Source organism: Pelophylax lessonae (genome assembly GCF_965119305.1).
Source record: "Pelophylax lessonae genome assembly, chromosome: 5".
Lineage (NCBI taxonomy): Eukaryota > Metazoa > Chordata > Amphibia > Anura > Ranidae > Pelophylax > Pelophylax lessonae.
Window position 1 is genome coordinate 318094356 of NC_138772.1, and position 13338 is coordinate 318107693.

Below are 13338 nucleotides of genomic sequence, written 5' to 3' on the forward strand. Positions count from 1 at the left end.
ACCTGTGAAGTCGCGGTGCACAGCAATGCAAGTCAATGCAAGTCGCCCCCAGGTTGCCCCAAAGTAGTACAGGACCATTTTTCTAAGTCGGAGCGACTTGTGTCGCTCCTATTAGAATGGGTCCTGTGCTAATCAATGGCGAGCGAGCGACCGCGACTTGTCAGGCGACCAAGTCGTCTGACAAGTCGCGCTAGTCTGAATGGACCCTTATAAAAGCTGTACACTCACTACTTTACATTGTAGAAAAGTGTCATTTCTTCAGTGTTGTCACATGAAAAGATATAGAAGTGGATAAAGGGATGAGGTGCCAACCCTACTGGGCAGCAAGGGGGTGAAGGTGCCCTGCATTGAAGTGGTTGTAGTATCTGTATTATTTGTCTTCAGTCAGAGATGTCTTGTGAGCTACATTGTATGAAGAAGAGCAAACTGTAACAACATGTAGAATCAAGCAATGTTCAGCGTGCACTATGGAGTGCACATGCGCAGTGCCTGAAAAGCGCCGCGGCCGCGTGCTGGGAGCGCGCACGCTGCTCTTGGATACTGCACTTTCGTGGAACCCCGGAACAAGAGCGGGGTTAGTGTGACTGTGCAGGGAGGAGGGTAGAGCGCTGGGCGGGGCTCGCGAACGGAGGGCAGCTTTTGGTTGGTTGTCGGTGGAGCCGCTGCATTCAATCTCATGGACGAAACAGGAAGCGAATAGCCGGCCAGTGGAGGAGTATAAAATTGATGATCAGCAATCATTTACCTTTTCATTTGGCCTGTCTGTGTCTTCCTGTTTATTTCGTCAGCTCTGCTGTAATAAGGGAACACCCAGCTTCTAGGACGTCCCTTCTCAATTCAGTAATTATTACTTCCTGCTTTCTAGAATGTGCCTTTAATGATTGCAAGCAGCACCAGCCAAGGATATTGTCATTGCTAGTACACCTGCTACACTGCCCTCTGTATATCTCTCTGTGAGAACACTGAATTCTCGAGGTAGCTGCTTTATATCCTGTGTGTTCCTACAGATTTACACTTCTTCACTCCAATCCTGTTTCAGTACTATTCCTCTGCAGCTCCATATATTTAATCCTTCACTACCAGTACCTACATTATATATGTTGTGTGTTTTTATATTTCACAAAGCTGTGTTTTATGCCTGTGATCCTACCGGTATGTGATTACACCTGAGCTTCCTCGTCATTAGCCATTCCTTACAGGAGCACACCCCTTGGCATGTGTCACAGCACCATTTACTGACGTTTTCCCCTCCTTTGTGTCTTAACGCAGTAATTGTTTCCTGCTCTTTGGCATAGTAGGGCGTTCTGCACCATTAGCCACGTTATCCAGCCCCCCTCCCCGCCTTTTCAATTTAACTCCTAAGACACCTGTTCAACCTGTCTTACCTGTCTCTTCCTTTTCCCTCAGTGCATCTTGTGTGACATTGCTGAAAGTACACAGCCGGTCTCTTCTCCACGCAGATCATCTTGAAGCATGGCATGCAATCAAGGAAACGGATCCCCAGCCAATGGTGGCAAGCCCAGGAAGGTGGCACTAATCACAGGAATTACTGGCCAGGTGAGACTATCCAGTTGATTTTTGTTTTTCCACAATTTTTGTTTTTTCGAACAGGTGAGACTATCGCTTGTTGCTCATTTGAAGGATTGACGAGGTAGGTTCACACTTGAGCGATGTGGGAACCACAGCGATTTCGATGTGGGTTCCCGCACCACATCAGAATTCCAGGCATTTACGCTGCAGGTGTCAATATAAAGTTATTGACATCCCCAAATCGGCAGAACCTGGTGCGAACTGTGAAATCGGATCGCATGGGTCTAAAAACCCATGCAATCCCATTCCAGTGCGGACAAAAAAGGGCCCTGTGCCGTGTTGATGCGAATGCGATGCAGTTTCACCCATACAAACTGTATGTCTGAATTCGCACCGCACAGACATCGCATGCAATTTCTGCAATCAAATTGGTGTGAACCTAGTCATAGGGTTTAGAGCTTGTGATGAATTGTTAAGCTTATTTAAAGTGTTCTTGAGCTCTCATAAAATATCTATCTATCGTAGTAGCATCCCTTGGGCTAATATTGCTTCCTGTCTTCCTCTTTTGAAAGTTCAGTGTGTAGAGAGAGAATAGTTCATATTGCTTCCTGCTTTACTTTTCTTAGAATTCCTCTCTACACACTGAGCTTCCATCGTACACCTTCCTGGGTATAGGCACATCTTTTGTGGGTGCTGCAGTGATCACCAGCTGGACACTGGATCTTCTCTGTGTAGAGATTTCGTCCCTGGGGTGGCTCCTTTACCTTTCAGGATCTCCCAGGAGATAAATGGAAGGTAAAATATACGAAGTATATTTCCCGCGCCACGTGGAGAGACCTAAAAATTCTATGGATTTGTGAAGACCTAATCAATAATGTGATTCGCAGCTGCTATAGTAAAGTGCGAGTGCTCAGAAATTAAAGTAATCAGTAAACATATGATTACCTATAGCGCTTGCTTTAAAATTAAATTAATAACAATATAAAATACATATAAATCCCGTGGTATGATGCAAATGATAAATAGTTTAAAATAGTGCTGAAGTAAGATTGCAATAAATATGAAATATTGTGATTAAAAAAATTTGTATATCAAATATAAAAACAAATGGTGCAAAATATTATTCACAAAAAATTATCCTTAGAGTTCATGTGCAATTGAGCTTTAAGTGCAAATAAGGGTTGGAGATACAATTGTGGCTTCTTAGCAAAAAAAAGTCCAAAGAAATAAAGTGATTAGTGCTTGGTGCTCCGTGATAGGTTAATTCACTCTTTCCCTGGTGTCCCTTCTAGTGTTTCGCCGTGACAAAGATAGATGAAATTCACACTCACCAGATCGCGGGGGTCCTATATGTCTTATGACACTAGGACCCACTGGGTCGAGGTAGGTTCCCTCCAGGCAGGTATCTCCTTGTAGTAACACTGCTCCTGCTGATCACCTCCAATAAGGGACGTATAGAAAAGTAAAAAATATCTAGATAGTGCAGGATCGTTTTTAAATAAAGGTATTTATTGCACACAATCCAGACAATCCAAAATTACAGTCCCAATAAAATGAGGCGGCAAATAAGAACAGGGAAAGTCCAATAAAACAGTAAAAACGCTGTCACACATGTGAGCTACAAGGTGGAGAGCGGCACTTCCGGCTTGCGTTCCACCGAGCTCATGTGAACGCAAGCCAGAAGTGCCGCTCTCCACCTCGTAGCTCACATGTGTGACGGCGTTTTTACTGATTTCGACTGTTTTATTGGACTTTCCCTGTTCTTGCCTCCTTATTTTGTTGGGACTGTAATTTTGGATTGTGTGTGCAATAAATACCTTTTATTTAAAAACGATATTTAAAAACGATCCTGCACTATCTAGATATTTTTTCCTTTTCTATACGTCCCTTATTGGAGGTGATCAGCAGGAGCAGTGTTACTACAAGGAAAGATACCTGCCTGGAGGGAACCTACCCCGACCCAGAGGGGGTCACTAAAGCACGTATGGTCCTAGTGTCATAAGACATATAGGACCCCCGCGATCTGGTGAGTGAATTTCATCTATCTTTGTCACAGTGAAACACTAGAAGGGACACCAGGGAAAGAGTGAATTAACCTATCACGGAGCACTAATCACTTTATTTCTTTGGACTTTTTTTTGCTAAGCCACAATTGTATCTCCAACCCTTATTTGCACTTAAAGCTCAATTGCACATGAACTCTAAGGATAATTTTTTGTGAATGATATAATTTTGCACCATTTGTTTTTATATTTGATATATAATTTTTTTTTTTTATCACAATATTTCATTTATTGCAATCTTACTTCAGCACTATTTTAAACTATTTATCATTTGCATCATACCACGGGATTTATATGCATTTTATATTATCAATTTTAATTTTAAAGCAAGCGCTATAGGTAATCATATATTTACTGATTACTTTAATTTCTGAGCTCTCCCAGGAGATACCCTGAGGCGTTTGCTGCATAAACGCATGCTGCTTGTGCAATGCAGCAATGTATATTGAATGCATGCTCAGTACAGGTTACTAGCACTCTTTTCCTATATGTTTGGCGGCGGCATGTACAAAATGAGCTGCTGCCTGTACTGTTGTCTGGTGCTGTCTTTGGCTGATGCATGTGTAATACAGACTGCTGTCCGTACTGTGCATGCACTGGCCAAAAGCCGCATTAAGCCTAGGTTCACACTGAGATGGGCAGAGGCGTACCTAGGATCTCCAGCTCCCTTGGTGAGGATCTGTACCGGCGCCCCCCCTCCAAGAGAGGGTTTGACAGAGAGGGGGGGGGGTGACACAGAGAGAGAGGGGGGTGACAAAGAGGGGACGACAGAGAGAGAGATGGGGGGAGTGACAGAGAGAGAGGGGGTGACAGGGAGAGAGGGAGAGTGGGGGGATGACAGGGAGGGGGGGTGACAGGGGGAGAGAGAAATGTCCCCCTAGTCAACTTGTCCTGGGAGTGGAAAGGAGGTTGAAGGTGCCTGTCAGCGGTATGGGCTCCTGACAGCCTCAGTGTAATCCCCAGCCTTCCACCGCTGGAGCTGATTGATGTCACGATCATGTAACCGCTGACCGGCCTCGTGTGGGCGGAGACAGAGCTTCCGGAGAGCCTGCACTGAAGCTGCCTGGAGTGGACACGGGGCTCCAGGATTGGAGCCGCATGCTGCCTGGGGGCGCCGGGGGCACAGGCTGTGGGGGAGGGCTCAACAATCACTGCTAACACTTACAATTTTTTTGCGCCCCTGGCAGGCGCCAATCTGGCCAACCCCTTGGTACACCCCTGGATGGGTTTGAAGTTCAGCTGAACTCGACACGATTTCAACCTGGCATTTTCAGTCCGACTTCAGGGGCGATTTCAGACAGCTGTGTGGGTTCCTGCACAGATATCTATCGAAAAGTAGCGCAGAAACTATTTTTGGAATCGGTGCAGCGCTGTGCTGATTAGGACGGTGCCATTGCCAGCAATTGGCTTCCGATCTGACATGCGATTTGACATGTCAAATCGGACCAATGTTAACGTGGGCTAAAGTGCAGTACGGACAGCAGCTCATCCTTCACATGCCTCAACCAAACACCACAAAAGAGCATTAGTGGCCTGTAGTGCATACTAGGTTTGTCCCATGTATGCGCAAGGAGTCATGGGACATGTAGTCTTGAAAATTTAGACTTCTGATGTGCTCAGGGTGTACTTCCCAGCTGGAAGTTTGGTGAAGCTCTGAAAAGACACAGGAACAGGAAGGGCAAAATGAGGAGCGCAAATTAAAGCTCAACTCTGGGCAATTTTTTTTTTTTTCCCATGCTTTGGGGCTGTGACCACACTGTATGGGTTACCAACTCCTTTTGTCAAGGGGAGACAGGAAGCTGTACATTTACTCCATCTTCCACTCAAGTGGTAAATGGTGTTTCACCTTGATACAGCGGTGGACAGTTCCTGGCATCTTCGTGTCCAGCACAGGTCTATGGGCGTGATGACGTCAGGAAGAGTCCAATCCACTAGTTTGTGGGGAGGGGGGTGCAGAAGCTGCAAAGACTGGCCTTATGGTGGGAGGATTTAGGGAAGTATATCTCTGTTCTTCATTTCCCCCTAGACTAAAGGGCAGTTAACCTGAGCAGTGCAGGCACAGCCTCCCTGCATGGGAAAAAATTTGCCCGGAGTTTAGCTTTAAGAACTTGGGACACATTAAAAGAAAATCCCATTATCTACTGTTTGAGTGAAGTTTTTTTTTTTTTTTTTGGTTAAATTTACGTTTTTAGAGTTGAGATAAATGTAGCATTAGATCAATAACCAAAAACTATGGTGATGCACTCAACCCCCCCCCCCCCCCCCAATAAGCAAATGATCAAATCAATACAATTAGACAGGTCAAACAGTAAGCAACAATGATCCAGTGCCTGATCCCTCCATACTGCCCCTAGATGGGACCTTCAGCTTGTGGGTGTATAGAATATGCATCAGCAAATCTAAGTCAGTATGAAGGAAGAAAAGGAAGCGTAAAGTAGGGAAAGGAAGCTAGAGGGAGCATTTAGGTGACATTTTAAAGTTAAGTATATTGTACTTGGGGTTTAATACTACTTTAAATTTGACGTTTAAGCTAGTGATGTGGCAAATCCTAATATTACTAGCAAGTTGGCACTGAGCAGTTTTATCTGCAAATCAGGGAATTGGGCAAATCATGTAATTTCAAGTTAATAGCTGCTCTTTGATGATTTTGAATAGGAATGTCCAGTTATTAAAAGCTTAGCTTACCTTTAATTGATGTAGCACCCTCCCAGATAGGCTGCTAATTAGGTTAGGCAAATGTAGTTTTGTGGCTCCACTGTAATTGGCAGAACAGCATGTGCTTTTTGCTTTTGTCTGCTCTACAGGTTGCAGGTTTGATTGCTTTCCCCTGTCTTCTGGAGGTTTCCAGACTGCAGTGAAAGGGAGAGTCAAGTAAGAGTATGAACATTTATGCAGCTCTAGCCAATCCCTGGGGTAATGTGCCCAGATGGTGGCTGGGAGAGTGCAAACAGTTTGAACCCCTCAGAGCTGGACTCTTCCCCAGGAGGAAAGGTTTACAGCCAGAAGGGCTGATGCTTTGGGAGCTAAGAAGAGCTTCTCTAGGAACTGTCAAAGTCCCAGAGACACTGATCACAGACCTGAGTGAAGGATCCTAGTGACTGTTGCTGCTGTTAATCCATGGTGTGCAAACTTCAGATCAGATCCGCCGGTTAGTTTTTCAGGCGGACCTGATCAGATGCCCCCATGCATCCCTATGGGGCAGCGGATGTCAGTGGAGACATCTCCGCTGACACCCTCTGCCATCCGATCCTGTCTGTCAAATCCAGACGGATGGAAACCCTATTTTCCATCCGTCCAGCGGATCGGATGAGAACGCACAGGCGGTCCGTTCTCATCCGATTCCCCCATAGGGGACAGCGGGGATCGGACAGCAGGGATCTGACAGCTCCGTCTCTGCACACAGAGCGGAGATGGAGCTGTCATCCGCCTGCTCAGCAGGGATTGGTGGATCGATCCCCCGCTGAGCAGAATGGCTTCGCCGACAGAATGGAGCTGTGTGGGGCCTTAGGCTTGCCTGTTTGGAACATTACTTATTATGTTCTATTTCTGTCTGCTTTATGCCCTGCTACCTAAATGAAACTACAGTCAAAAATGTACCTTTTCCTATTGAATAGTATGTTAAATAACTTTATCTTTGATATTATCCATTTTCTGCCTAGTTGCTTGTGAAACTTAGAAAGTCTTATCTAAGCTGGGCAAACAGCTTCTTCCCGTTCACTGACAACTGTTTCCTGTTATCTGAAACTTGCTAAGCTGTATCTTCCTGAAAATATAGTCAAGCTTTCATAGACAGGCCTGCCTAGACCTGCCCAGCCCCACCCCAATCCCTCCTATCCTTCACAATGACCCCTCCTGTCTTCACTGCCTTGTATAGCCTAACAGCCTCTCTATAGGGGGGGATGGTCGGGTCATGTGACCGGCACAATATATGCAAGAAATAAGATAAGGTACAAAGGAACATTAGTGAAAGTTTAGAAAGAGATCCATTTATGTTGCGCATTACATGTGAGTAATGAGTTTTAGGCCCTTTTTCCACTAGTGCGACACATTAAGTCGCATGACAAGTCACAGCCCATTGATTTCAACTGCACTTGTTCCCATCTATGCCACTTTGAAAATCAGCGACTTTGAAAATGTGCCTGCACTACCTTGATGCAACTTTGATCCAGAGAGTGTAAAGTTAGATCAAAGCTGCACTAAAAGTCACACTTTAAATCGCACAAATTAAGAGTCGCACTAGTGGAAACAAAGCCACTAGGCTAGAGTGTGACTTTGGAGTGCAGCTTTGATTTAACTTTACACTCTGGATCAGCCGTATTCAAAGTTGCATCAAAGTAGTGCAGGTACTTTTTTCATAGTTGTGTAGATGGGAACGGGTGTCATTAGTTGCACTAGTGGAAACGGCGCTTAAGGCCCTTTTCACACTTGTGTGGCCTAAGTCGCATGATTTTACTGCAATTTTGTACTGGACTTGAAGCAATGCCTATGTCTTTGGACCTCAAAACGCATCAGTCAGACCAAAGTAGTGCAGGGACCACTTTGAAGTCATTGCAGCTTGAAGTCACACATATATGAACGGTACTCATTGGAAATCATGGAGTGTGACTTGTCATGCAACTTTACAGTCCCAACTTGCAGGACAAGTCGCACAAGTGTGAAAGGGGCCTTAGCCTACGTTTCCACTATTGCGACTTAGAGTGCAAATTTGATCCCTCTTTATACTCTCTGGATTGAAGTTGCATCAAAGTAGTGCAGGTACCTTTTTTTTAAAGCCACTGATTTTCAAAGTCGCATAGATGGGAACGGGTGCCATTGAAATCAATGTGCTGTGACTTCTTATGAGACTGTGTGGCCAAAGTCACATGACAATTCACACTAATGGTAACAAATCTTTAGTCGGTTTCCACTATTGCGATTTTAGAGTGCGACTTTGATCTAACTTGACACTCTCTGGATCAAAGTCTCATCAAAAATTGCATCAAAGCAGTGCAGGTACTTTTCAAGGTCGCTGATTTTCAATGTCACATAAATAGGAGCGGGTGTCATTGATTAATCGCACTAGTGGAAACGTAGACTTAGTGTGGTTGCCTGTACTATGATCAATGTAGACGGTGAGCTGAGACCCTGGAGCACTTCAGCTACACTGACAGTCCGCCCCCCCCCCCCCCCCCCCATTCAGCTTCCTTCACCTATGGTAGTCTTCATTCAAAGCACAGCTATACTGTATGTGACCGCTTTAAGGAACGTGTCTTGTCTGTGTGTGGTCAAAAGCTGGGGAAGGAAAAACCTGTAACTCTGTGTTCTGGAGTATCCCATGGCTTCCCTAAACCCCATCCAAGTTAACCTGCAGTAAACTAAAAAAAAAAAAAAAAAAAAAAAAAACCCTGGCCTGTTTACTAAGCCAGAGAAGTGAATGTTGCTGTTTGCCTGGCTGCCACTTCACTAGTGGGAAAAGTACCTGGGACACAAATCGGCGACCCTTTTTGGGGGATATCGCTACATTAAAAAATGCACTTTTTTTTTTTTTTTTTTTTTTTTAACCATCTAAAAACAGGAGCATGCAAAGTATTTCACTTGCAATAAGCAGTTTGCAGGTGGAATTTCCAGCTTATAAACACAATGCCTACAGCTCTGTTCCCATACCTTTGTACCGGCTGTTATTTTCAGAGTTGTAGGCAGTGTGAATGAACTACGAGCGTGCAGATTTTGCACTCCCACAGTTCATTCAAACTACAAGTCTGTCTGCTGCTGTGTGGGAGGAGCCCCGCACAAACGGGTCATTTTCCAAAATCTAACAGTGGGTACAGGGAGGAAACCCTGCTTGCTATCAGTGTGGGAGGGGCAGAACATGAAACGTGTTACATGTTAGACCCTAAATATGGGTAGAACATGTTCTGAAAGGTGACCGTATCCTTTAAGTGTGTGTCAAGTTTTTTTTTTTTTCTTTTATAAGGCTTTGGCTTGCTAGGTTGGTTTAGAACACTGTCAGATTATCACTACCCAGGGCTCTCCCCATTGTCTCCCCATTTACAATACTGCACAAATGTTTTAGGCACTAGTGAAAACATTCTGTAAAGTGAGGGTGACTTCAAAAATTAAAAGAATTTTATAAATTGCCCTACAAAATAAATCAGATTAGTGTATGTGGTGTCCACACTTTAAACTGCATCACCCCCCCCCCCACCCCATGTACACTCGCATACGGTTAAAACACAACACCAGGCAGATGTAAGATACAAATTAATGCAGCTCTGTAATCCAGAGTACATCATTAAAGCTGACCCCCCCCATAATTTGGATTACGTACTTTGATCTAGCGTGGCACATTGTAAGTATGCATATCCAACCAGTGTTTCTCAACTCCGGTCCACAGGGCACACTAACAAGCCAGATTTTAATTATTACCTTGCAGAGATGCAGACTAGAATACTGCAATCCCTGAGCAGCAAATGATATCACCTGTGATGTATTTCAGTTTTCTTGCAAACCTGGCCTGTTAGTGTGCCCTGAGGACCGAAGTTGAGAAACACTGGTCTAAACAGTCACCAGACAGGTATTTTCATAGGATTTATCCTATACAGTAGCACTCTTCAAGAGACAGGTTCTTTGTTAGCTTGCATTAAGAGCTTAGGGACAAGGTTAACACTTTCAAAATAAAGGCTTTATTAAGGAAAAGGTCAAAGTTGCTGCAAATAAAATATTTACAGAAAAAAGGGGTTTCAAAAGAGACCCAATTCAGCAATAAAAAATAAGTTAGAATTGATGAGGGATACTTGCAATCAATATCCTGGGTGTTGGAGTTCAGTCGATGAGTCAGGTGTCATTGGTTCTCAAGCTTGACAGATGTTTCTGATTTGATGGTAAAGGAAATCTCTCAACTGGTTATGTGTCTCCCCTTTTTCTCTTGGGTCAAAGAGGTATTGACAGATGCCCCTGACCAATAAAACGGAGTGTCAATGGGCTAACCTGCGTTTATGACAATGTCCCTCCCTTATGGGTAGTTTTATACCACTATTCATATCTTCCAATATGTACCGGTTGCATTCTTGAAACTGATTATTGTTCAGCATTGAATTTCGCATTCAGGGATACTGAACAGTAGTTCAGATAAACTTGTCACCCAGGAGGCATCTGACAGCTATATAACCTTCTATATGTGCTAGTTTGGTTATGTATGACCTTAAGTCATTCAGTACGACATTTCTCCTCCAAATTATATACTTATTGTGTCATGTTCCTGTTGAGTTTATAAATCGTGTGGATTTAAGTTTTGAATTGGGCAGAGCTTTCTGCCTTTTCCAATCCCCATTAGTTTTGGGTATCCTTTAGGGCATGGTCATAGTTTTTACAATAGGCCTAGACAGCAGAAACAGACATCCTGCCAGGACTCAATTAGCTGTTTACAGCTCTGCACAGGCCTGAGTGCTGGTTTCCGAAGTCTGAGTTGTGAACAGCTCTTTTTGTAGTGTAAAACCTATGCATTCCAAGAATCGGAGGGAGGGGGTAATCGCTGCTGCAATGTCTAATTGTTGTCATGGTTGACCTATAATAAACTGAACAACCTCGCCGCTTGCTACAGCTTTTCGTGTCCAGTATGGGAAATCGTTACAGGAGGAGCAGCAAAAAAAGCCAGTTTGTGCTGACAAAATTAGCATGCCGATAGTATGAGACTAGAATGAACGAGATGAGCTCATCAGTGCTTTTTTTTTTTTTTTCCTGTGCAGTCAAAAGCTAAGAGAAAAACCTGTGACTTAAAGTGGAATTGAAGCCTTTAGGTATTTGGGTCTCCTACAATCCCGATGATTTTGTGACTCTTAACTGGCTCTCTTGGGATCAGCAAGGTACAAGCTTGAAGCATGGCAATTCCTGCCACTATCTCTTATTGGGGAAAGTTCCTGTGTCCCTCTTCAAGTAGCTTAAAACCCATGTGACTTCCTTTCTTTTGAATAAACCTCCCAGTTTTGGCTACTCCATCTTGAAACAATCCCTCCATTCAAGTGGCCTAGCGCTGCCCAATTTTTAGTCATTTTTGGCAGCCCAGATTACACATGTCAATAATTTAGCTTGTGTGTTAGGCCTGGTAGAACATTGAGCTAATCAAAGAGCAACCAGGTCACTACTTGGCCTCTTACAATTGTATGCCATAAAGGCAATTAACCTTAAGTGGAAAGATCAGGCCTCTCCCACCCTGGCCATATGCAAAACGCTGGTGAACTCCACACTACTCCTTTTATAAGACTGCTTTTAGCAGTAGGGGATTTCCTGCTAAGTTTATTAAAAATGTGGTCATTGTGGCTTGAGTTTGATAACTCGTCAGTGGTATCCTAAAAGTGCTCTAATATGGTTTCTTGTTTGGTCGGCTCACTTTTGTCTGGTCCGTGATGGGCTGATCATCCTTCATTCTTTTTTTCCCTCTTTACTCCTGTTTACTACATCCCCTGTTACCATCTGGTGGTATCATTTCTACTTTGCTTTTCGTACCTATGTGTATATTTTTACTTTGTGGTATGCCTCGTGTGGCATTTAGAGCCTGTTAATACTTGTAGTATTTAATCCCAATCTTGGAATGGAGCACTTACTGCTTTTCTTGGTAAGCACATTAGTGCTGAAGGGTTTTGTACTGTTTGTATAACCTTGCCAAAAAAAAAAATAAAAAAACTGAAACCAAAAAATGAAATACAATGGCAACAAGCAGGCTTTTTATTGCAGCATAGATACAGTGGGGTAGATTTACTGAAACTGGTATACTTAATCTGGTACAGCCATGCATGGTAGCCAATCGGCTTCGAAACTTCAGTTTGTTCAGTTTAAGCTTTGGCAATAAAACATGGAAGCTGCTTGGTTTCTATGCAGAGCTGCATCAGATTTTGCACTTCACTTTTAGTAAATAACCCCCAATGTTTCTTCTGCAATTAAAGCTTACCTGCCTGTTAACAATTCCCTGCATGCGCAGCTCAGTTTCTATTCCAATAGCAAAATTAGAGGCACACACCAACATGTATTAACCACATCAACTGGTAAGCTAACAGAAGCTTCAGTTAGTGCCGGCAGCTTGGACAGATTGGGCTTAGTCCTTGACTTCTAGGACTAAGCCCACTCAGGGTGAAACATGTTTTGGGGGGGGGGGGTGTTTTGGGTATTTGTAGCTGAACCATTTTAGATCAACCACTTGAGTTACCCCCAGTTGGAGCTATAGTTTATGGGAATTTGTAGCCAGCAGTAGTCAAACATTACGCACAGGTAACACTTGGCAGCCATTTACCTTGGATGCCAGTCATCTGAAGGATGTATGCAAGGAAATTATTTGCCTCCTCCTGAACTGCTGTATCCTAGAGTCAAAAATATACTTCCCAGGCCAGAAGCCACTGTATGCTGCCCGTCAAATCATGTGGTATCTACATGCAAGAGGAAGTGTAAAATTCAGCAGCCTTACCAGATAATGGCAAATGTTTATGGAGGAAGTGGAGTGACTACAAAGCATCCTAGATATTTGCTTATCGTGGGGTCAAGTTCTTGCAAAACAATACAGCGTTGGCCACTGATTTCAAGTATGCCTTAAATTTTCTGTATGAGCCATCAAATTATAGAATGGTTTTCAATAGCGGTCTGAGCCTGAACATGAACACTGCCAGCAGCAAACCATGTGGTTCCTGTTCATGCCTTTGCATGAAAGGATTTGTCTTTAATTAACTGTCTTAGTGCAGTGCACGTTAATGTGGTGCCACTCAGTTAAATGCGAATGGGC

General features: G+C 43.8%; 1 protein-coding gene across 1 annotated transcript in view; it reads left to right on the plus strand.

Annotated features, from left to right (window-relative positions):
• Positions 1 to 619: 619 nt before the first annotated feature.
• GMDS (GDP-mannose 4,6-dehydratase) overlaps positions 620 to 13338 on the plus strand; it is an 813218-nt gene continuing 800499 nt past the window's right edge. Inside the window, exons 1-2 of the mRNA XM_082259505.1 lie at positions 620 to 840; positions 1408 to 1557. Of these exons, the coding sequence (XP_082115631.1) occupies positions 1474 to 1557 (84 nt within the window). The 5' untranslated portion in view covers positions 620 to 840; positions 1408 to 1473. The remainder of the gene's footprint in view (positions 841 to 1407; positions 1558 to 13338) is intronic.